Source organism: Lonchura striata, chromosome 1 (genome assembly GCF_046129695.1).
Source record: "Lonchura striata isolate bLonStr1 chromosome 1, bLonStr1.mat, whole genome shotgun sequence".
Classification (NCBI taxonomy): Eukaryota; Metazoa; Chordata; class Aves; order Passeriformes; family Estrildidae; genus Lonchura; species Lonchura striata.
Window position 1 is genome coordinate 65,493,017 of NC_134603.1, and position 24,762 is coordinate 65,517,778.

At 35.7% G+C, this 24,762-nt stretch overlaps 1 protein-coding gene across 1 annotated transcript in view; it reads left to right on the top strand.

Annotated features, from left to right (window-relative positions):
- Nucleotides 1-24,762, top strand: part of PTPN3 (protein tyrosine phosphatase non-receptor type 3) — a 115,907-nt gene that overhangs the window by 70,200 nt on the left and 20,945 nt on the right. The window contains exons 12-18 of the mRNA XM_021528763.3: nt 7-179; nt 4,940-5,074; nt 6,579-6,755; nt 16,047-16,070; nt 17,932-18,130; nt 19,125-19,202; nt 20,181-20,237. Coding sequence (XP_021384438.1) covers nt 7-179; nt 4,940-5,074; nt 6,579-6,755; nt 16,047-16,070; nt 17,932-18,130; nt 19,125-19,202; nt 20,181-20,237 — 843 coding nt within the window. The remainder of the gene's footprint in view (nt 1-6; nt 180-4,939; nt 5,075-6,578; nt 6,756-16,046; nt 16,071-17,931; nt 18,131-19,124; nt 19,203-20,180; nt 20,238-24,762) is intronic.

A 24,762-nucleotide genomic window follows, 5' to 3' on the forward strand; every position in this document is an offset into this window, starting at 1 on the left:
TTACAGAATGAATCCAGAGAACATATTGTTGCCTTCAACATGTTAAATTACAGAGCATGCAAAAATCTTTGGAAATCTTGTGTAGAGCATCACACATTTTTTCAGGCAAAGAAGTCACTACCTCATGAAAAAAAGATATTATCACATTATTGGACTCTGGGTTCTAGAAATCCAGCAAAGTAAGTATTGTGTGAAAGCACATTTTGCTCTATGATGGGAATGGGAGGATTTGTGTCAGTAGTAGCTCAAGTTGGAGTGGCAAAGTTCAGTCCTGTCCATACCTTTGTTCCAGTCTATATATGAATCATTTGACAAGTTATATGGTTGTGGTTTCACTTTCTGCAATGGGATCTCCTTACAGTAGAACTTTTCTTATAATTGCCTCAAAAGGTGTTTGGATATAAGTTTTGCTGCTATTTTTTCAACTTGTTGCTTCAGTCTCAAGTATAAAAACACTGGAAAGGAAAAATATCATGTAGCTAATGATCCGGTAAGAGAATTTGCAGAACAGATTTGTTTTGAAATGTTTAGCCATTAGTGTCATGTACACATTCTGTTTAATATGTTAGGGCAATTTCTGGAGTGCATCACACCAAACACTTATTACTGACATAAAGATGAAAAATTTTTTCCCATTCAGTTATTCAAGATAACTGTGTTGTGACATTTCTAATCCTTTATTTGTCTCATTGGATTCTTCCAATTACAGAGCTGGTAGTTTCCTAGTATTGTCTAAGATCTAGTTACCAAGAAGTAATTCTTTACAGACTGTGATTTTCCTGTATGAAGCTGGGATTATTCCTCCCCATATGCAGTAACTATTGTCATTAAAGTTAAGCTGCCAGGTTATTGCCCAGTCACATGGCATTGTAATGTTCTTCTCCATTTCTTTGCAGTTGGCCATCTATTTTGGCCATCCTGTGTGATTAAGTGGGAGGTTTTACTCTGCTCTTTTATTTTAGGGGCTTTTACATTTTTTTAAGTATCACTCACAGTGATTTCTTCCATTATGTTGATTTGTTCTCTTGTTGCATTTATCAGCAATGCAGCTACAAAGGTGTCACGCCTTGTGTCTTCATTATCTCATCCATCCTATCCCAATCCACCTGCCTCACCCTCCAAAAACATTCTATAATTAAATATTTTTAAAATGTATCATATTAATAGTGAATGAAAAAGGAAGTCTTGTGTCATTATCCTCTCTGGATGTGAGATTCAGGGGAGGTTCTTTGACCCTTTGATCTGTAGACTCTCTAGAAACCTCCTTGTTCTCATGATTTTTGGAGAAGTATTTTATTGTTTTCTTTTTGTTCATGGGTAGTGTGTTTTTGTGAGTTTTTTGTAGTGTGTTCTTTTAAGAGTGTAACTTTACATGTAATTTGTCAGACTAATTTTCTGTCTTCTATTTGGATAAGCTTCAACTTCTGAATGATATCAGCATGCTTCAAATGGCTTCTCAGACTTTGGTGGCTTTCTAGCTTTTCACACTCTGATACTGCAGAAATTAATACCAAGTGCACTGGTATTGCTTGTAAATAAAGCAATTAACCCCTGAGGGCTGTCCAATGTAGGAATTCTGATAAAATGTTATGCTTTCTGCTGGAGTATAATTCCATGTTTTCACCTGGTACTAGATGGTCTGGTTTCTAAAAGATGGGAAAAAATGTAGTTGTACAAACAGTATTCTAATTTTCTAACATTTTTAAAATACCTATTTTTAGAATTAACTCATTTATGGATTGTTATGACCTTGTTTTCCTGTAGTGGAGGTGTTGAGGTGACTCAAAGTTTGTTGGATTGTCCTGGAAATAAAGGTCCTGGAGTCTTGTATTTCTTTCAAATTTGAAGAGATTGAAAACCCTGATCCTCCTATAGGACAGATAAATACACACAAGCATTGCATAGCCTTTGTAATGTTAAGAAAGAAAACAGTATGAGTTCCAAAGGGTACCAGTTTAGTATAATTTCATTTTTTACCTAACGTTCTATTTTTGACAAATCTTCTGTTAGAATTTCTTAATAGTCTGTAGCATACACAACAGTTCTCATTGTTGATCTGAATTACTAAGAAATAATTATTTTCAAGTGATTTAAATGCTCTGAGGCACTGTCTCTATTGAATTGCTTCCTTAGACTTCTAAGGAATCTCCAAGGGGAGAATAATTTATCGAGATGCTGTCCATCAGCTTAGGATAGCTTATTTGACCTTATTTATACCAGCAGTATAAATATAATTTTATTATATTTTATTATATTTATATACCAGATGTAAGCATGAATTTTGGGGCGGGTCTACATGAGGAAGAAGTAACTCAGCAACCATTGATATGAATGACTGCTTAAGTACATAAGAAGCAACAGTAATTTTGAAAAGCTTTGAGTAGTTCCTATGAACTCAGCAAATTATTTTCTCAAAGGTGTTAAGAAAAATTGTGAAAAGGTCTTTTCTGAGGTCATAGTTTACATCTTGAAAGTTTTTACCTTCCAACTTGTTTGTGACTGTGGAATGTTGTAAGATTTTCCATATTCCTTTTCAAGGATGGCTCTGAACTCATGTGGAAGTTCCACAACCAAAAAAGAGATTCTGCATTCTCCCTTATGAAAGGGAACAAATTTTTGCATTGTATAAATCAAACAAACACAGACAAACCAAACCACAAACCCAAATGTGTGCACAAAAACTCCACTGACCACAGTGTGCAGTCCTGTAGGTTTTAAGAATGACTCACATTCAAGAATTGTTTTCATGCAGCTTCCATCAGCTTTGAAAGGTGCCACATTCAGGTTTTACCATCCTAAGTTTATCACAGATTTTCCTATGGAATTTGTGGCTTCCTTGTTCTATGTTCTTCTTCACTTATTTGAGGCAGATACCCTAGCATTTATTGCATCAGTTCAGATAGTTGCAGTACTTGAGTACAATTTTTTATTTGCACATACTTGTGCCCTTCTTGATCCTCTTAGCTTAAGGTACTAGAGGCATTCCATGTAAATTAGGCTGCTGAGTTGAATAAACCACCTGTAAGCCTTATTAAAGGAGCAGATGAATCGCGTCTCCCAGATTCTGAGAAGTAAATTCTGGAATGAATGCAGAATAACCTCTCCTAGACACATTCTTATTCCTTGTTGAAAAGATAAAAAACATATCTGTATTTTTCACCAAGGATAGCCTTGGTAATAGATAGGAGGAAAGGAAGCATCATTTCCAGATAGTACAGCCCATTACAGAAACACTTTGGTTGCCTCCCAGAATGTTTGCTGAGAAATATGCTGATATTTGACATTTGAAGGGCAGCTATTTGAATTCAAATTTTTTATCTTCTGTGCCTTAACTGAAATAGTTAGAGACATACCCTATAAGTGATTTTGTGGTTAGAATTAGGGGTTTAAGATTAGATTTAGGGTTTAGGGTTCTGGCTTCTATCACATGAGTTATATTGCACTTCAAGGTGTCTGTGTTGGAAAATGCCTCCACAGTCACTTGTAAAAATAAAAAGCTTATTAATGTGGAGTTCTTCACAATGCATTTTTTTATAATGCATCATCTTTTTCCAGTATTTCCCTCTGCTCCAACTATGTAAGGATTCTTTGAAAGACATCTGTTTCTGAAGAAGATAAGTAGCCGGTACCTTGTCATTGTATTCAGAAGTGTTAGAAAAATAAAATGAGTAGTATAGCCAAAAGTTTCTCCTGAGTTGATGGACTTTATTTAGTAAGCATGGAAACATACATGGGTAGCTGATTATAATATGTAGATGCTTCATACTAAGTTTTTCCTCTTGTTTTCTAAGTTTTCTATACTTGGAGAAGCTTTTAAAGTACATTTAGAAGATGAAGGAATTGATTTCCATTAAAATAATGAACAGGATATATGAAATATTTCAGTATATATGAAAAAAAATTATGGGTTGCTTTTTCTTTTACTAATATTAGTAAAAAGTAGTACAATGCAAAGCATACTTAAGGTTTGGTTTTCGCATAATACCCAGAGTTTTAGTAACCTTTTTTTTTTTTTACTTTTTTAACACTACGTAAAATTGAGACTTTTCAGCTCTGTAGCAAGATCCTTACATAGCCTGCTAGCCCAGCTGCCCATTATGTACAGTTAAGGGCTTAATGAGCCAAAGGTGTTTTCTCTGTAACTAATAAATTGTTTCTTCTGTGAGAAATCCTGGGCCTGTAAACTTAAGGGTGAGCAACTTATCTCTCAGCTTGACTTGTGGAATGCTATATAAAGTGATACATAAGAGTTAATTTATCTCAATTTCAGTCTACTTAAAGATTTTCTTCATGCTGTGTATTTTCACTATTCAGATACTTTTACTGCTTTCCTAGCTGTGGTTCTTATCCTGTTGCAGCCCTTTTCTTAGATTCTTGTCAAAAGAAGCAGTCCAGACCTGGAGATCCTATTTTCATATCAATTTTTTTTTTAATGGTTTATCTCTATAAGGAATGCATCACTCAAAGGTGGCTTCCCTCCACAATAGAATATTGTCTGGTTTATCTCTTAATTGATGAGGCAGCAGGTAGATGGGTAAAGTTGTCCTGTGCTCAGTGAAGCTCTTGCTGAATTTTGTTACCCCACTGTGAATATTAACAGGGAATCTGCTGAACATATTACCTGTATCTGAACTGTGTTTTGTCAGGCATTGAGTTCAGTGCCAGTAGGACATACTGAATTTCCTGTTTTCCCCTCTGTCTTCTTAAACACAATTGGGTTAAAAATAATTCTCAGAAAAAGTTATTTTTACCCAGGCTTGTGATAAGCAATGTAGCAGGTGATTGTGACAATCTTGTCATGAATGAGGGGATAGCAAATGTCTCTGTGAGGCACAGGGGGACGCTTTAAATTATGAAGTTGACTTTCATAAGCCTATTTTATTTCATTTGAGTTTTCTATGCAAAATAACTCACATATAGCTGTGTTATATCTTTTCAGGTCTGTAAACAACCAGTACTGCAGAAAGGTGATAGGTGGGATGGTTTGGAACCCATCTATGAGACGATCCTTATCAGTTGAGCACCTAGAGACCAAAAGCCTTCCTTCTCGATCACCTCCTGTTACCCCCAATTGGTAAATCCATTTTCAGTCTTTTCCACACCTAGCCTCCTACTGTTTCTAATTGTTTGTACTTTAGCAGAATAATTATGTAGTGTGTACATATATATTTAAACATTTTTATTCTGAGAATATATATGACAACAGAAGGGTGGGTGTCTGGGTGTCACCTCAACTATAGCAAGGCTTTCATGCTGTCTGCCAAAATATTTTGCCCATGTTAAGATATTATGTTTCTGGATGGGTGGACAACAGGGTGGTTTTAAAAAAAAACTGTTAAAATGATTGAATGACTGGACTAAGAGGGGAGTCATTAAAGGGTCACAATCTACCTGGACAACAGTAAAAAGTAGATGACTGCAGGGGTCTCTCTTGAGACCATCCTGCTTAGCCTCTTTATGATGTGGCAATGGTATGCTTGACCGTAAAGTTTGCAGATGGCACCAAACTGGGGGATGAGTGTGTAAGCCTGAGGACAGGGCTGCTCTCCAAAGTGATCTTGGTAATCTGGAGAAATAGGCCAATAGGAAATGTGTGAAATTCAACAAGAACAAACATAGTGTCCTGGGAAATAAGAACCAGTGTAACAGTATTGTCTGCAGTGCAGTTTCTGAAAAACACCTAGTAATCTTTATAGGCAGAAGTGGTACATGAGCCATCTGGTATGCCCTGACAGCAAACAAGTCCAACCTGGCAGAATTAATAGAGTTGTAGATAGTAGTTCAGTGGAAGTGGTAGCCCCTTTTGGCCCAACATTCTCTAGATTTTATTAGAATGCTGCAGTCCTCTTTGACTGCAAATATAAAATAGACACAAACTCAGTGAAGCAAAGCTCAGGAAAAGACCATTGGCTGCAAGGTAGACAAGAGGCTGGAGTACGTACCCTGTGAGGAGAGGCTGACATTGTGGCACATGTTCAACCTGGAGAAGCAAGGGTTGCCCCAATGCCTAATAACAACCCAGAATTACTTAGGAGGAGGCTAGCTACAGGATTAGGCTGGGTTTTTCACTATTGCACAGTGAGAGAATGGGGCAACAAGTATATGTTGAAACAAACAAGGTTTTGTCATGATATAATGGAAAAACTACTTCACCTCATGGACAGTTGTTGCCTGGGGAAGTTTTGTGGTCTCCATCCTTCAGATTTTTTGAGATATGAGTGAAAAAAGCCTTAAGCAGTCTATTCTGGCCTTAGTTGACCCTGCTTTGAGCAGAAGATTGGACTAGGTGACTCTCATGAGTCCTTTCCAACCAGAATTATCCTATGATTAAAGCATAATAATATAAATTGCATTTTATAGAGGGAGAAACACAGATCAGTTCAGTGTACTGAACCTAGCGGTATATGATTGCCTAGTATACCATACAGAATGCCTAAAAATTGATAATTTGAAGTGAGACTTGTAGGCCTGGTATGAAAATTGAGATCATAACTGCAATAGGATAGAAATTTTTCTTTTATAAAGTTTCATGAAATATTCTAATCTTCCTGCTTGTGTTTGTATTCTCTATTTTTAAGGCGGAGTCCTAGACTACGTCACGAAATCCGCAAACCACGACACTCATCTGTAGATAACCTTACAAACGAGATTAGTTATATTACTGAAACGGAGGATGTTTTTTACACATATAAGGGCTCTCCAACATCAAAGGACAGTGATTCAGAGTTCTCTCAGAACCGTAGTCCACAGAGGAGGTAAGGACTTCTGGAAACAATCCATTGCCTATATTTTGATTTTTTTAAAGGTACCAAACAAAAAACCAAAAGAGACGTAGTGTGAAACAGTCACAATCAGTTGTAATGCTACAATGAGTTCAAACAGTTCTGTTTTTTGACCAATTGCTATACTGCAAATGCCATGATGCAAAATGAGAAGTCAGAAGCATACAAACCCTTCATCCCTGAACAATACACAGTAGTTGAGCTGTTAATAAAATTAGAAGAAGTACTAAGGCAAACCACGACAGCATGTCTGTTCAAATCTGTTATATCCTGTTTCCTAGTAGCTTTTGCAACCCTTTCCTATCTGTCAGAAATTCTGTTATGGGGAGAAGGTTGTAGTGAACTCTTTTGAGAGTTCACGCACATTCCACATCATCAGCTCAGCTTTGTCAGTTGAAAGAGGTATTGCATTTGAGTATACACAAGAACATCATAATGCTGGTGGTCATCCATTTTTTTCTTCTTCAGAGGAACTGTTGATGGCTTGTCTAAAGGCAGTGTCTGCTTTTAGGCTGTATTCCTTGAGGACCTACTTTGTTTGCTCTGCAGTGCCTTAACAGCTGCTAGGTTTGGTGCTGGGAGTTGAAGCACCTGTCTTTGCGCTCTCTGATTATTTGCTTGTTCATGTATTACATTATATGTATGGCTACACTCTTCTCTTAATGAATAACTTCAGATTGTCACAATATTAGCTTCAGAAATAATGTATTAAGTCAATAATTTTCAGTCTCAAAAAGAAAACAGCTACTTTAAAACTTGGAGCTGGGGAGAATGCTATGTATTAAAATGCATGTAGCATTGCAAAAGAAAAATGGTTTTTAGTGATGCCTAGTGTCTTTAAGGCAAGGTGTCTTTTGAGAAGCAATGTCTTAATGGAAGCTGGTAGGACTCACCTGCCTCTGTGAAAGTGCACAAGTATTAAATATAGCTTTGAATTCTGTAATAATATTATTACTACATTACAGCAGAGAGTTTTCAATTAACAAAAGGAATAATTGGCATGTATACTTATTTGAATTTTGTCACTCTTTTGAATATATTAAGTATTTTGAGTTTGTCATTTCACTTTTCTATATTTCTGACTGGAAGACAGCTGAACCTTAGTACTATTTATTAGTACTAATGGCAGTAGTAGCCATGATAATACATAAAAGTTAGACCTTTAGATGTTGTGAATAGTCATAGATAGGAAACCGTGTCTTTGCTGTGTTTTAAAGTTTGTAGATGATACACTCTTAGAAGTATTTTCTGAGTTAAAATACTGAGAGACAGACATAAGAAGAGGAGGGTAGAAGCTGTAGACAGAAAATTATGTTGCCATGCTGTGCTTTGTGACTGGCAAATTGTGTCTTGTCAGCTAGTACATTGTAGGACTTCTTTTATTTTCCTTTTTCTTTTCTTCCCCTATAGTTTTTTCTTTCCTTCCTATTTCAGTTATCTTATACCTACTGAGAATGGAGTGGAAATTCCTGCCTTCATGCCTTTTCTCAGACAATGAAAAAAAGGATGTTCTAAATTTGAAAATAGCACATTCATTTATTTTCTGAGCCCTAGTGACTGTGCTGAATCAGAGTAATATCACTCACTGAGGAGATTTTTACTGTTACTACCACATATAAACCATTGCTTTTTTTCCTTACATCTTGTCCCAAATGCATTATCAGTTTTTTGGGTATGTTTATAATATTTGATATTCTGCAGGTAAGTGAAAAAATGCCTGCATAAATCTGAGTAATTAAATTCAATTTGTGTGTTTTGGAAGAAGACTGGAATAAACGATCCTTTGTTATATTGACTGTTAGATATTTGTGAAGTAAAATAGTCATTAATAATTTCTTTTTAACAATTGAGGTAAAATAGTAGCCATTAAAAAACCCCCACTTTTTCTCTACACTGAAGTTTGTTAGTCCACATTCCAGTTTTTTTTCTTTTTGCAGTCTTACAGCAGTTATTACTTCACTTCCTTTGTTGAAAGATGGAAAGTGAAATTAAGAATGTTTGTGTACTAAAATCTTTCTTTCTATGAATGCTGTATTGATGGATGAAATTCTACCCTATCAGCTAAATCTGTTTTGTTAGAAAAAAAGTTTACCTTGCATATCTTCAGTATTAAATATGGATGTTTCCCCTGGGCTTTTGCCACACATTGAACAGGTTTAATCCTCAGCTGGTTATTTTTAAAGGCAGAGTGATGGACTTGTCCAGGGAATTCTTTTTTACTGCAATTTTTGCTTTGTCTAGCCTGGTATAGTGCTTGAAGATTACCACTGTTGCAGTCTGTCTTGATAAGGGTACCACTACAGTTTCCAAATTTGGAATAAGGAGAGACTCACAGATGTAGAGGAACAAGTCATCCTTGCTGATTTGCCTTCCCTGACACCACTCTGATCTGTATGCTACTGTGTCACTTAGGGGGAAAAGGTACAGGAAAAATAAAATAGTCATACTGAAGTATGTGGCATTGTTTCAATATCAGGTTGGGAAATTCCAAAACATCCTTGATTTATGCAGTAAATCAAATTTGGTTTTAACTGGGGCAGTAGATGAGTTGTTTTGGAATTGTGTACTTTGACATGCTTGATCTTTTATCAGGTATTTGGGTTTTCTCCTGAGAGGCTGCACTGGCCATACCCAGTGCAAGGTCTGGTTTTTGGCATTGGTAGCTTTAAAAAAAAAAAAATAATAAAGTGCAACTTAATATGTTTAGGATTCTCTTCATACTTGAACTCTTAGAAGAAGCAAAAAAAAAAACAAAACCAAAAACAAACAAACAAAAACAAAAAAAAAAACTCCTTAAAACAAAGTAGCCTGCCCTTTACCCTCAAATAAATAAGTGAAAATTTAAGCTGCTATAAGGATTTCACTGATTTCACTGGTGTCTTTATATTAAGGAGTTTGGTGTGAATTAAAAATGTAATTTTAAATGTTTCATTAATACACTTTTTAAACACTTGGTGAACTTGAAATACCAAGGTCGCCATGAAAACTTAAAGCCAGTGTAACCAAATACTATTTAAGGATCTTTGGACTTTATTTTTTCTTGTTTTCATTTTTCCTTTCCTTTTTCTCAAGCATCTTTGGGTACAAGAGACGTGATGCAGATGCTCACCCTTCATTAGGCAATGAGAAATGAAAACAAATAAATTATGAGAAATGAAAACTGAAAACTACTGTGTTGTTTAATGCTCTGAACCTCCAAGAACCTAGCTGTAGGAAGCTGCATGGTTTTCTACCATTCAGTATAAAAAAGTAGTATACTTTTTTCATCTTGGTTCATGGACTTCAGGTTTTCATCTGGCTTTGTGGGAAGACCTGTGTTGTGGCCAGCACCTGCACCTGTCCCTTAACTGAATGTTTGTAAGCTTGGGTTTCTTTAAGAAAAGAAGGTGTTGCATGCAAAGGATTACTGAAACAAGCAGTAATCTATTTTGGCAGTTCAGATAATCTTAGATAATCATGTTACCTGTACAGGAGTTGTTTTCCCTTAAATGAGGGGAAGAGCTTATTGTTGATCTTATAAGTTCAGGTTTAAAGGCTTCTGCTTTTTAAAATGTTTTTAAATTGCTTTTTTTATATTATAGATGAAATAGTTTGCAGTGTATAGCTGTTGTTTACCCTCTTAATGCCTTTCTTCCTGTTTTTGAATGCACTTTTCTGAATGGGGAGGGTACTTGTTCAGGAACAATATATAAATTTGCGTTGGTTTAATCCCAGCCTGCAGCCAAGCACCAGAAAGCCACTCACTCATTCCCCCACCAATGGAATCAGGGAGAGAGAATCAGAATTGTAAAAGCTAGAAAGCCCATGAGCGAAGACAGTTAAAGAGGGGAAACAAAAGCCAAGCACAGAAGCAAAACAAAACCAGGAATTAATTCTCTACTTCCTATCGGCAGGCAGGTGTTCAGCCATCTCTGGGAGATCAGGGCCCCCTGATACAACAGTAACTCGGGAAGACAAACTCCATTGCTCCAAATTCTCCTCCTTCCTGCTTCTTCCCCTCACTTTATATGTTGAGCATGATGTCATATGATCTGGAATATCCCTTTTGTCAGTTGGAGTCACCTGTCCTGGCTGTGTCTCTTGCCAACTTCCCAAGCACCCAAAACTTCCTCACCAGCATGGCAGTATGAAAAGCAGCAAAGACCTTGGCTCTGTTTAAGGTCTGCTCAGCAATAACAAAAATATCTCTGTATTATCAGCCCTGCACAAATCCAAACCACAATTCAGCACAAATCCAAAACAGGGCCCTATACTGGACACTGTGAAGAAAATTACCTCAGCCGAAACCAGCACAGTGGTTTTGTAGAATTATACAAGGTGCTAAAGAGAAAAAATAACTGGCTTATTGGCTTGGAAAAGTAACCTGATAAGCTGTGTGGAGGAGAGTCTTGTTATCTGATTTGTATTCAGTTTCTCCTGTTCACCTTGTAATTAAATAAAGCAAACATGTCTGTTTGATTTGGAACAGCAGATTGTGTAGGAGCAAGTGTTTTGGTACTTTTTTAGAGTAGGTATGCTGGCCTAACAGAAAACATTAGTGAAATTTTCTGTCTAACCAGAAAGAAGATTATTGTATAGCATATTTCTTAAGTGATAAGGTATAGTAACAGTCAGCAAGAAAAGCTTCCTGACAGGTGAGAAGGTATAGATTGTATATTTAGAGTCATACATTGATTGATGAGATAAATCTGGCAAGTTATTCACAGGTGCAAGCGTATGGTGCATGAGAACCAGAAGGCTGGGGGAGGTGAGGAGGGGTTGGTCGCATTGTTGCCTTGCTTTGCCAAAAAGATTATCAAGAATAAAGAGCCAACTCTTCTTGGAGATGCTGAGCAAAAACGTTAGACCAATGCAAGTTATAGCTAGGGAGATGCTCAAGAGATAATGTGGTGGAGGGGTGGGAAATCACATTTGATTATTCAAGCCTTTTTATACATCAGCAAAAAGGTGGAGTTATTTCCATCCTTGGAAAATCTCAAAAGACAACATGGCAAGGACTCAAATACCCTCATCTAGCTTTGATGTCTATTCTTTGAATAAGAGTTTATGTGACCTCTCAGGTTCCCTTCCACCATAAATTATTTTGAGTCTAAAATTCTTGTTGTTATAAATGCAATATATCTCTTCAAAAACTTTTGTCTGACATACTTACAAAGCAATAAGCATCTTTTAATTTACATTGTAAACTGTCTTTTGCTAGTGATACAGATGGAATAATGTGTGCAGCCCCAGAGTTGGAGGGGAAGGAAATGAAATGATGAACTAATATACAAAACGGAAATTCACTTGCACTGTGCTATGAATTTCTGGAAGTGCACATATGTTCCTAGTGTGAGTGTGATGCATCATCTGGTGAAGGTATTGCACTGAAAATAGATTTCCTAAACGGATACTGCATTTGTTCAATTCTTTTAGCTTAGCATTTGGTAGACAATAACTGTGGCTGCATGGTGAGCTTTGGTGAATGTACTATGGGAACATCATTAGTTTAACTAAAATACTATTTTTTAAGGCTTTACTGTTGATAAAAGTACTCTTCAGATTTATCCAGCTGAGTTCCCATAGCTACTTTTTGGGTAGGAAATTGCAAATAAGTGACCCCCCCCCCTCATATTTCCATATTTTAAACAGTTATTTATCCTTATTACTTTATCATACACAGATACAATAATTTCTTTGTTTCTATGAAATCTATTGCATTTGGCAAAATTCTATTGTCTTTGTGTACTTCAGCCTTCCTCAAGAAACATATCCTAATACTAGACAGTGGAGCTGGGAATGTTTCAGTTACTTTCAAATTAGAGTTATAATGCTCCTATTGATAGACTTTTTCATGCTTTTCCACCCAAATATACATGAAAATACTGCATGTATATATTTTGCTTATATGCAAACATTGCTTTTTTAATATATCCTTATTCAAATGAACTACACTTTCCTTGCCAGTTCAAAATGCAATAATTTTGCATCTAAATGGAGAATCTCCAAGTTGAATTGAAAATCTGTGATAAGGCAAACCTTGCAGCAATCCGAGCAGTTGCTGTGTATAAAACACATGAAACTTTCTTGGCAAGCCAGTAAACTGGGTATAGTCATTAGAGACAATGCAGAGTAACAAAGTATCCCTTTTAAGGTGATGGTAGCAGCTTACAAATGTAAATAACTGGAATTTATAAGAAGTCACTGGAAAGCTTGTGTATGCCATGAAGTCCTCAAGTTTTCTGTAGTGGTTCTCTTAATTATACAGTACAAAAAACTTGTGACACCTTACACAGTCATTTTCTTCATAGAAATGCTGAATATTCTGTGTATAAATTCCTTTAAAAGGCAGCAGAAAAGTGTTCCTGCAAGTACCTTCCACTTATTTTCCTTATGAGTAAAAAACCCTGTGATAATGGAAGTGCTGGCATACTCACTTTCCCCACCCTGCAGGTGTTACAATGAAAGAAGCTTTAAGAACTTCAAGAACAGCGCAAGGGCAAAACCTACAGATGTTTCCTTCAGTTGTTTGTAAAGGGGGAGTTTTGCTACAGTGCTATTGTTTCAGTTGACCCTTTTCTCTCGGGGTTTTATTCTGCTGTAGTTTGTCATCCTTGGTTCTCAAAATAGCAGAATTCCCTGGTAGGTCACACCAAAATGAGGAGGAGGGGTCTTTCCTTAAAACCTTTCCATTCTGTCCTTTTGACAAAAGAGGAGAGTTAGACTTCTCAGGGCAAAGACCTATATTTAAAAGTAATTGTCAGTAGATCAATCCATACTGAATGCAAGATGATAATGGCATGATTATAGTTATATTGTGAAGGGAGGAAGAGAAATTACTTGAAATTTTGAAGTGTTTGCTTGCTTGCTGCACCAATGGAAAGCTTAATCTCCTTGCAAGGAAGGGCTCTCTTCCTTGATGAAAAAGTTGAATGGCTGGTCTGGTGAGTGTTGTCTTTCATTGACGTAAAATACAGTCCTTGTATGTTGTGAAATGAGGAAGATGGCTTAGTGTAACACTGTGTAGCTGAAAAAATCACCTAGTTATTAATGTTTAAGGTATTTTATCATATTGTTGAGTAATTAAAATCTAGAAAAACTATTTAACTGTGTTGGGGTGCAAAATTCTGCAGCTCTAGCATGCTGACCTACTGAGGACTTTAGGAAGACACATCTGCGCTGTCTCTGATGAATTCTTTCAGACACTGGTCACTTTTCTCAGTCAAATATTTGGCCACGTTTCTTCCCAGTTTAAAAGGTTACAGAATTTTCAGTTAATTTTTTAGAGCTAATGTGTTTGATTTAAAGTGCAATAATTTAGCAAATAAGTCTCCATCAAATAGTACTAAGAATTTATATCCCACATTCAAGCAAGTCTCCAAAGGTAGAGATAATGAAAAATTTACTGTAAGTTTATAGAAGGTCTGTGAATTAAAGCCCAAGTTGGTTTTTTTCTTTCTCAAACTGTCTCTTTCTATTGGGAAGATAGATTTGAGATAATATATTAAAACCAGGTCATTGTATTGATTTTCATCACACTTCTATGTCTGTAAGTTTTTGATGACAACTCTTAAAAGGGTTAACTCGGCAATTTTGATTCTGAGCAGAATTTGGTAATAGAGCTGCAGATCTCCTGTGGCAAAATGTAAAAACGATGTACAGATTCATTGTTCTTTGTCTTACAAGGAAATCCATTAGCTTAATGAAAATAAATTCAATGTTTATTTATTTTTAGTGTGACTTCCTAAGGAAATAAGGCTTATGTCATTGCACAGCCCCTCTGCCTCTGTTTCCACTTGAGAATATTTGGACAATGAAATCAAATGTAATGTAGGAGATGAGTTTTTGAACATGCAAAGTTTCTCAAGATTGGTGAAAGCCAGTGACTAGGCAGGGAAAAAAATCCCAAAACTTTAAGATTACATTGTCCTCTCACTGAGGAGTTCACAAATTCAGTATTTGTCCTATTTAGATGTGGGATGGTCAGGCAGCAGGTGATTTTGCATTCCTATAGGATCTGCTTACACTTGGAGGGTAAAAATTCTCTAGGGATTGTGGACAAACAGAACCAGAGATATTAGTAGGTGAATGGGGATGAATGTCAGTGGGGTCAGAAGTTCGATATGACTGCAATAAAAGGGGAAGAAGTTTAATGTTTTAAAAGTATTAAAAGTACACAGAACTCAAACCTCCAAAATTCCTCAGGAATCAAGGTTTACTATCTCTGCATCTCAAAGAATTTCTTCATATTGTCAAAATACATACAAGGAATCTTAACTAGACAGATATTGGTGCCATTTTTACTGACATTTTAGTGAAATGTAGTATGTAATTCTTAGTATTAAGGATGATTTAGAGAGCACGATTTGAAAATTTAACTGTATACTGTGAATGGCCTCCTATAACTTAGCAACTCAGCAAGTCTGCTTTCAAACTGAACTACTTCACATATTTTTTCTAGTGCAGATATATACCACTCCAGGGTTTTTGGTCACTCCTTAAATGAATTTGTAAAATTATTCCATCTGCCTTAAACTTTGCTTTGTAAGCACGTTTTTTGGTAACTTTTACTTTAAAATTTGTCTTAGTAGCACTGCTATTGTTTTAATTTATGTCATATTATTTAGCTTGCTATTTCAGGGGATTTTTGTTGAAGTTAATTGAATGCATTGGAAAATGCTGTGTACGGCAAATTTGAATTTCTTTTCCATTCTAGATTGTCGTCATTGCTATAACCACTTCTACTTTCATTATACTTTGTCTCAAAGTTTTCTGTCAACATCTTCTCTGCTCTCACTTCATGAGAATAAGCATTGGAAATGTCAAGCTTCTGAAGCCACCTGTGCTCATTTCTGGCTACATAAACATAAAGATCTTGCCATATTTTGACTTTTATAAAATACTGTCGGTGACATCTGTAGTCATTGTAATCCGCATCTAAAACTTTCTAAAATGATGTAGTGTGTCTGGCTAAATAATTGCCTGTGTAAACTCCTGCATAGTTTGCAGTAGCAGATATGTGCTGCCTGTATTGGGTTTGTATCAAAAGCTGCCCTGGGATTTTTGCTGAGTGTCTCATAAACTCCCTAGTTATCTGATTCAGAGTTTCACCATCAGGGTAAGTATTCTTTAATTTATTATGAGCACACCTTTTGGCTTTTATGCAGGTTTTTTTGGTTTTTTTTTTTTTTTTTTTTTTTTTTAATCAGAGTTAAATTCTTGTTTTCTTGAAGATTTAACTTATGTTCATTTCATGTTGGTTTTGTGTTTGTGGTTTTTTACCAGGTCATCTGAACAAGAATCACCAAAGTGAGTTTTCTTTATGCTTTCTCTTATCTCTTTAAGATAAACAATGAAATACGTAATTTCAACTGACTTTTCAAAGTAGTGATTTTGTATGATTAAAAGACACAAATAAATGTATAAATCAATGAAGACTGTAAAGATTTGTGAAAAAAGTAAGTTTTGGGGTCAGGATTTGAAGAGTTTTAAGTTGTAATAGATCTCTCATCATTATTAACAAAAAAAGTTGGTTGGAAACTGTTACAAAAGTTTAATGATGCAAAAATCCACTGGTAATTTTATGTAGTGACTCTTTATATAGTGGCAGATGACATTGACTGAAATCATATTCTTCTGGTATTATTCAATTTCTTTTCTTCATTGAAAAATCATTATATGGGCTGTAATTTCAACTTGTAAGTTAAACGTTTTTTTGGACTGTGTTCTGAAAACATAGATTTACATTTACATACATAGTGTTCCTCCTTGCTTAACATTGATTTAATCAGAATAATGAAAAGTCTTGGAAGCTACCAGATAAAACTAGAATTTTGACAGTGTAGTTATAATTCACTACTTCAAAGCATCCTGAAACTTTGTATACATTCAGAAAGTGCCACTTGCTGTAGTAACTGAAAATACTGCAACTGTTGCATGAAATACCTCATTGCCATTGCCAAGTACAGGTAGTGTAATTGAAAGTCAGAGGTATTATGGCAAGAATACATTTCCTTGATGGCATCTTCCAGGACATTTGTGTTTGTTGTGATCAGATTATCACAGGCTCAAAAACAAGTGGCTTCAAGGTCGAAGTTCGCTGCAATACAAGTTTTGTATGTCAAAAGCCACACTCCTTGGAGTGTAGAATTACTTGTTCATTGACAGCTTGAAATGGCTGCTGGAAATGGTTCAAAAAAGCTCACATATATTGACAAATACCACAGCGGAAATATTCAAATTTGTTTGAATTTAGAAAGTTTAATGCCAAGGTTTACTTGGCAAGACATGTACTTCTGCCACTTTAACACTGTCAAAATTCAATGTTGCTATACCTTGAGCTTTCCCTAAGGCAGATATTTTCACATTAGGTAGTATTTATAAGGATGGAGCTGTTAGTCTGTATGGTATCCCTGAGTTTGGTCCAATTAAAGAAGGGAGTTTGTTGTATGAGAGGTCTGCATATCATCCTTTTTATAAGAGGAATGTAGCTAAATGAATGTTTGGGAACTCCTGGAGAACCATCAGGAAAATTGGCCAGTTCCCAGATTTGGGGGTTTTAGTTACTGAGTTTTGTTGTCATTGAACATTAAAGTTCTTGAATGCCAGATCTGTACCCTAAATTAGTTCCGAATCCTTTTGTGTGGCTATAACTGCCTAGGACAATACTTCAACTGCAATTAAACCTTTCATTGTCACTTCATTTCCTGCTTCTCTGAGAATTTACCCTGGCTTTTCTGCAAACTGCCTTCTCCCACAGGGATAAGGTTGAAATTGTACTTGTAAGAGGGAGAAATCTTTAAAAAAAGTGCTTTTCAGGAATGAGAGTGGAATCACAGCAAAAGATTTTTTATGGATAGAATTGGCAACTGAAATGTCTTTCCCTCGCAGTTCATCCCTCTCCATTTGTTACTGGAACTCTTGTACCACTGCAACAATGCCTTTCATTGCTAGCATCCAAATATTTTGCTATTCCAGAATTTTTGTCCATTTTTCTGGATGTCCACTGATCAAATGATAGGCTTAGATCACGCTCCAATCCTGTTTCCATGCACTTCCACTAAAAAGCGGTGTTAAATCTTATAACTCTTAGAACTTGCTCTTTTTAAATCTTTTAATTTAAGAATCTGGATAACAGTACCTTTATAATATTTATCTTTTCAAAATAAAGGAATGTATTGGGAAACAGTCCGACACGGAGCTCTCTGACCCATCTCTCACCTAAAGGCTTGGCTCGGTCTCCCAATGGAGTTGGCAACATTTCTGGCTCTTACCCATTGGAAGGGGTGGATAAGCAGTTCCTAGAAACATATGACAACCTCACAAAAAGCAGCTTGATGGAAGATTCCAGTCAGTACTACTGTGACAAGGTATGTGCACTTGGGTGCTCTTAAAGCCAGAACTAGTAGTGAATGTGACTTGGAACTGGGGTTTGAGAATGCGCAAAGTGGTGGCTATCTTTCAGGATGGGCATGTTTTATGCAGTAATGAGAGTAGAGCTCGTGTTGCTAAATACTCATTTATCCAAGGTTGTGTGGTAGACAAGATAACCACATACATTGGTTTCCAAAGTGTCCAGAATTCTAGAAACTTCAGGGAAAGTTCCTAGTGGAATAGAAATCCTTACATGATTAAATCTTGTTTCTTCCGAGGGAAAAAAATATCAGCTAACTCAAGTTGCTATCTGTCTGAAAAGCAGGCACAGCTCTGCTTTATCCCAGGCATCTCTTAAGGATGGCTAAACATCATCCTTTTGAGTTCTGACCTGGCTGGAGAGCAGCTGCTCCTTGCTAACGTTACGGTAGTGGATCATTCTTCCCCAGCCTGTTCCATAGGGGTTCTGGCTAAAAGTGGGCACCTACAATTAATTAAAACATCTAACTAAAATTAGTTTTATCATTTCCACCATGTTCATGTGCTGACACTTTTTAATTCTGCATTCTATTGTGTAATTTTTCTGTGGATCTGTTGCATAAAAATACACCTAATTAAAGGAGAAATGTCAAGGGAAAATGGTCACTTCATAGTTCCTGGAATAGAATAATTTCTATTCATATGTTGCACCAAAGCTTTTAATGACAACAGGTTGGAACTTTAGTAGGATTTATCAGTTGGGAAGGAAAGCTAAGATGAGAGTAACAGTGTTAGGACAGAGCAACCGGAAAACGTGCGTTGTTATTTTTACTACTTAAAAGGTTACTACCATAGTTATATTCTACAACCATATTCTCTTCCTATTTCAAAGGTGGATTTACGTAGGGCATTTTTATTCAGCATTTCTAAATTTGGTTGCACTGTTTTTTAATTTGCTGATATCTTCTTCTAAAAATTAGAACATTTTCTTTATTTTTCTATATATTGCAGAATGACATAATAGAGGGAGATTTACTTTTGGTGCGTATCATTCCAGATGAAGAAGGGAAGTTTGGATTTAATCTAAAGGTAAACCAGCTGTCTTTTAATTATTTTTAAATGCTGTATGGATAAGATACTTTTCCTTCATGTTTTTTTTAGTATAATGATTTAGAGAAAGCAGTCTATTTTACAGGAATGTCCTGTGGACTGAGAGTTTTAAAAGTGGCAGCCTGACTCTTAAGTGCTAAAGCAACACTTACAGAAACAAGCATCTAATAGTTCTCTTGTTTTCAATTGCATATATTATGGGCATGGCACATATCCAAGGCACACTGCCTATTTTGCTGCTGAAATATGAACTCAAAAGCCTAATTTAAGACATTGACTTTTGGAAAATTTGACCTCTGTATTATAAAACAATTTAAATAGTTTGTGCTGTTCAGTTTAATTATACCCATTAGAAATAATGTGGAAAATTTGAAAATTAATTTGTGAAGAAAATTTAAATTAATATTGATAATTGACTATAGTAAATGTTTTACATTCCCTCACTGAAATTTCTTTTAAGCTGAATATTATAAATTTGCCATAATAACAAGATTAGAGCAGAGTTTCGTCATTTTACCTTGGCTATTTATTGGTGATATAAAGAGAATAAAGGAGTACAGTTGTCTGGATCTTTGATCCTACCAGATTCCTTGCACATTTGTCACAAAATCTAAAAAAACTGTCTGCCTTGGAAGTTCCAAGTGTTAAATAAGGCTTACTTCAAGCACAGAGTTACAAAAAAAGTTCAATTTTATCTGTTTTTGGCTATTAAATTGTATGGCCTGAAAGAGACACCCAATCTAGTTTACTGGAAATTGGTACATTTAAGAACACCACAACCCACCCTATAATTCCCCATTTATTAATTAAAATTCAGTCCTACCAACCCTTTCCATGATGACACAGCATAAAAAAATATATAGAAAGAAAATAAGCAATTACTTATTTTAAATTCTGCTTATGCTTAATGGTAGGTTTATGGTTACTATTTACTTGACATTCCTCTCATTCCTCTAGGGTGGAGTAGATCAGAAAATGCCACTGCTGGTATCAAGAATAACTCCAGGGTCACCTGTAAGTAAATTCTTGAGGCTTTTAACCCCTTCCATTGCTACTCCTTCCACCTCTCAAAAGTCTGTACAGACAGAAATTTGGACACCTGTAACCAGTATGAGATAGCAGCAGAACTGGTCTCGTTAGGGATTGGTTTAACCAGTGATTTCTTAAACCAGAGATTAAAAGATATGGAAGAGTTTGTCAAACCAGATAAAAATAGAAAGAATATTTGTGTTCTCCCATAATCTCAAAAAGTGTATCCTGAACTGGAAAATGCTTGATGAGGGGCAAGAACTGGGGAAAAGGAACATCATTTACTGAAGAAGTAAATAATTTGGGCCCCTGCACCCTAGAAAAAATAGCTGGATTGAGAAAGATGTAGTAGGGATCTGCAAGATTAGGAGCACTGTGACAAAGGAATTCCAGCAGAAATATGTACTGCTAAATTAAGTTTGTGAAGGTCAGGTTCTTCATGTTTGGTGAAGAAGTTGTTTGCACAGAAGATAGCAGACCTGTGAAACTCCTTGACAAAGGATGTGTGGTTAAAATAATTTTCTGTGTGGTCAGGACAGGACAAATACTTGGGGAAAAAAGCTATTGTTATTGACTAAGCTAGCAACAATAGGCTGAGGAAATCCTTAGGGCTCAAATTATTTATAGGATGGGAGAGTACTTGGCAGGAGAGAGGGAGCATAAAAAGGGAGCATTTGTTTGCTCTGCTCCTATTTTGCCATAGATGTTTCGCTTATGGAAATATTTATAGACTAGGTGAAATGTTTATAAGAATCAGCAGAGTCATTGAGTTCTCCTGTTGAATTGTAATATAGTAATAGGGAGATAGAATCTTTTAAAACTTTTTTTCTAAATAATTATTACATAAATTTGTGAGGACAAATGTTATATCAAATTTTTTCACTTGCCTTTTTCCAAACTATATTTTCTAACTCTCATAAAATAATTTCAGTGGAGACTTGTTAGGAAATATTACTGACCTAATCCTAAAAAGACAATGCACTCTGAATCTTCTGACTCTTCTGAAATTTGATAGACACTCACAGGGCTGATATTTGAATATCATGATGCTAATCCAGCTGAAACAGATTGCTTGAGAAGTTATTTTTTTGTCACATTTATGATTTTTGGTGTGACTTACATGGTTCCTAGCACTCCTTTGTGAACTATAATAATTACTTGAAAAAATGTTTGGTAGGAAATTATAATTACACCCAGGAATTGAAAATAAAACAGTTCCTAAGACATTTCATGGTCAACCTAGCAAATATTCTAATGGTGATTTGACATTCTGAAATTAGATAGGGCAAACAGGTTCATTCTGCAGTCAGAGAATGAAAGATGTTTCTCCAGAGACAGTCACTTCCATTGGTAGATTCAGCTGGTCTTCTGGAAAGTATCGATCTGGATTTTTTTCTCTTGGATTGAAAAAGGTCTAGACTTCCAACTTTAAATGCTTAATTGAAATGCCTCCCTTTGGTCTCACAGGCAAGGACAAGAGTGACTGAAAAAAATTGGAAACAGATATCCAGTATGTAATACTCAGTAGCAGTGTTAGGGAAATCACGTCATGTTACAGCAAGAGGAAAATAATACATTTATTTTTAGAGAATAGCAGTATTAACATTGATTATATTGTTTTCCATAAAGAAAATTTTACCTGTTCTTTACTGTTTAATGAAATGTAGCTGATATAAGTTCAAATTTAAGTCTGTGGAATGCATTTTGATATTATTTTAGCTCAGTTATGCCTTACCTTCATTTCTCCTATTTTAACTTCCACTAGATTCACCCTGTAAGCTGTCTTCAGGGATGCTATTTGGCAATATTATTTGCTAAGATTGTTTCTCAGGTTTATAGGTGACCTTTTTATCACTTTCCTACTAAAAGATGTGGGGTTTTTTTTGTAGAGGAGGGGAAGCAAATCTACTCCCCAAAATAAGGCAGCATTTTCCTTTACCCATCCCAAAGTTCTTTTAAAAAATCCTTTAATAAAGCAGTAATGTAGTATGCTGGGGAAAAAAGTGAAGGACAGAGTACCCAAAATTTTTGTGCAAGCATATTTTAGTGAAGGAACAACCATTTATTTCATCTGTTTGGTTTGAGTGGTTTTTTTAATTAAAGTTCCATACAGATTTTTTTCAGAAACAGTATTAAGGTTCTCAGGTGCTAAAGAGGTCATTACTGTTTTATTTAATAGAATTTTTGATGGAAAAAAGCCATGCATGCTCCTTGCAGCAATAGCAGGTAATTAGTATAAAATGACACATTGGGTGTATCAATAGGAGAGAGAGCCTTTGACATAATAAATTGCCTGGAAAAGCTCAGACTCTGAAAAATCTATAAATTATGCTTGTGTAGGAGGAATTAATTCTCCTTCGATATATATTTTGTAGAGTCAGATTATTCAAATAAGAGAGCTGATGCATTAGCATATCACATGATTAACAAAGTTTGTTTGAGCAAAGATATTAGTCTCCATCTGTACTAAAGACAGCCAAGAAATCTAAATTATAGGCAAATATAGGAGCTCAGAAACCATTCTTTGACTCTCCTAGACTGACCTTATATGGTCTTTGTATCACCTATCTTTTCAAATATTTATATTTCAGAGAGAATAATTTAATAATATTTAAAAGTGATTCAATTATTCAGTCATTCATAGTTACATTCTTTATTCTTGCCTTTGTAAATTGTACGAAATATGGCAAGCGTGTTCTTAGGGACCTGTGAATACCTAGTTAAATCAACGTTGAAGAACATCATGGCTGCTCCTAGTTCCCATTCTTTTTCTGTTTACATTTTCACTGTCAATCTTTGTCAATTGTCAATCTTTGTCAATCTTCCCTATCCTTCATTATTTTATTTCCTTATTTCTATGGAAAAAGTTGGGGGCAACTATTCCTTCTTTAAATTTTTAATCAGTTTTTCTGCATGGGATTTTTTTCCTCTTGCATGCATCTTTCTTCTCTCTTGCTTCTTTCTTGTCTTCTTTATCTGTTTTTTGACAGTAAGACAGGTCTTAAGCTTTCTTTTCTTTAACTTTGTTTGCTGGTACAGATGACTCCCAATTAATTTCCTTCATATTCTTGCCTGTATTTTTTTATTCTGCATTTTTCATCTTCATGATTTTTTTCATTATAATTTCTTCTTTCCATCTCTTATTTACGAGTTGGTAATATCCATATATTATGAGCCATCAGTGCAGGTCATAATCAGGATTGAATCTAATTTTAATATCTTGTTCACAGGGGATTGGTAATGGTTGTTTGGTAAGGCTAATGATAATGGATGAATAAAATCCAGGGAACCTGTGCTGGCTATTAAGAAAATACAGGGAACACCTATAAAAAAAATAAAAACAATAAAGGTCTATGTCTCATTCATACAATAAATGAAATTAAGTGTTTATATAAGTGTATCACTTGTGTAGCTGGAGACTTCCTAGACAAAATAAAGATTAGGATAATGATGATGATAAAATTGTTACCTTACTTGTCACTCAAAGATTGTAGAATCCTGCATATTCATATTAGAAAAACACAGAAAGTTGGAAAGGACCTCCTGTCCAATGCCCTCTGCCCAAAAATCACCTACTGTCAGTTGCCCAGGACCATATCCAGATGGCTTCTGAGGGCTCCGAGGTGGAAGACTCCACAATATATCTGGCCAACCTGCTGGAGTGCTTAGTCACCACAGCAGTAGAATTGTTTCCTGATGCTTGAATGGAGCCTCCTGTGTTTGTTTGATTTCTTTTCCATTCCATTTCCATTTGAGCTTTTTGTCCCTGATCCTGTCACTGAGCACCACTGAGAGTTGGGCTTCATCCTCTCTGTGTCTTCCCTTTAAGTATTTATGTACGTTGCACGATCATTGTAATAATTGAGCCTTTCCTTCTCCAGGTTAAATACTCCCAGCTCTCTGAGTCTTCCTTTGTGCAAGAGCTGCTCTAGTCCCTGAGACATCTGTGTAGCATCATCATCATCATATTCTGGCCATAGCTTTAATTGCTTTGTGCTGGACATAGGGCTAAGCATACAGAGAACTGTGGCAGAAACAAAAAGCCAAAAAAGCCCTGTAGTCCAGCAGTTAATCTAAATCTAAAAGCTCTGCAAAATAACAGAGATATTAAATGTGTGTGGATTTCTTTAAAATTTAAAAAGTGCATGCCTGGGGAATGTCATGTTACTTAAATCATGTTCATAAAATCATGTTTGGACTTCTTAGTATTCACTGCATAAAAAGTGAACTGGATTTTGTCATGTACCCAGAACACTTTATCCAGAAATTCAGATGTTGTTGACACTTGGAGTTTGAAATAGAGATCTTTGAGAGCAATTTGATGATGGCTGTTTGATTAATGTGATTTCCTTTTAATGCTATCAATATGTTGTTTGAACTGTTCCTTATTGTCATGGAGAAGCTTTGAAGCATGAGAGCTTTAGAGCTGAAAGCTTTGATAGAACCCATGATACAAAATATGAAACTTCGCCCAGAGAACTGTGCTTACATTTGCTTATGTACTTAATAT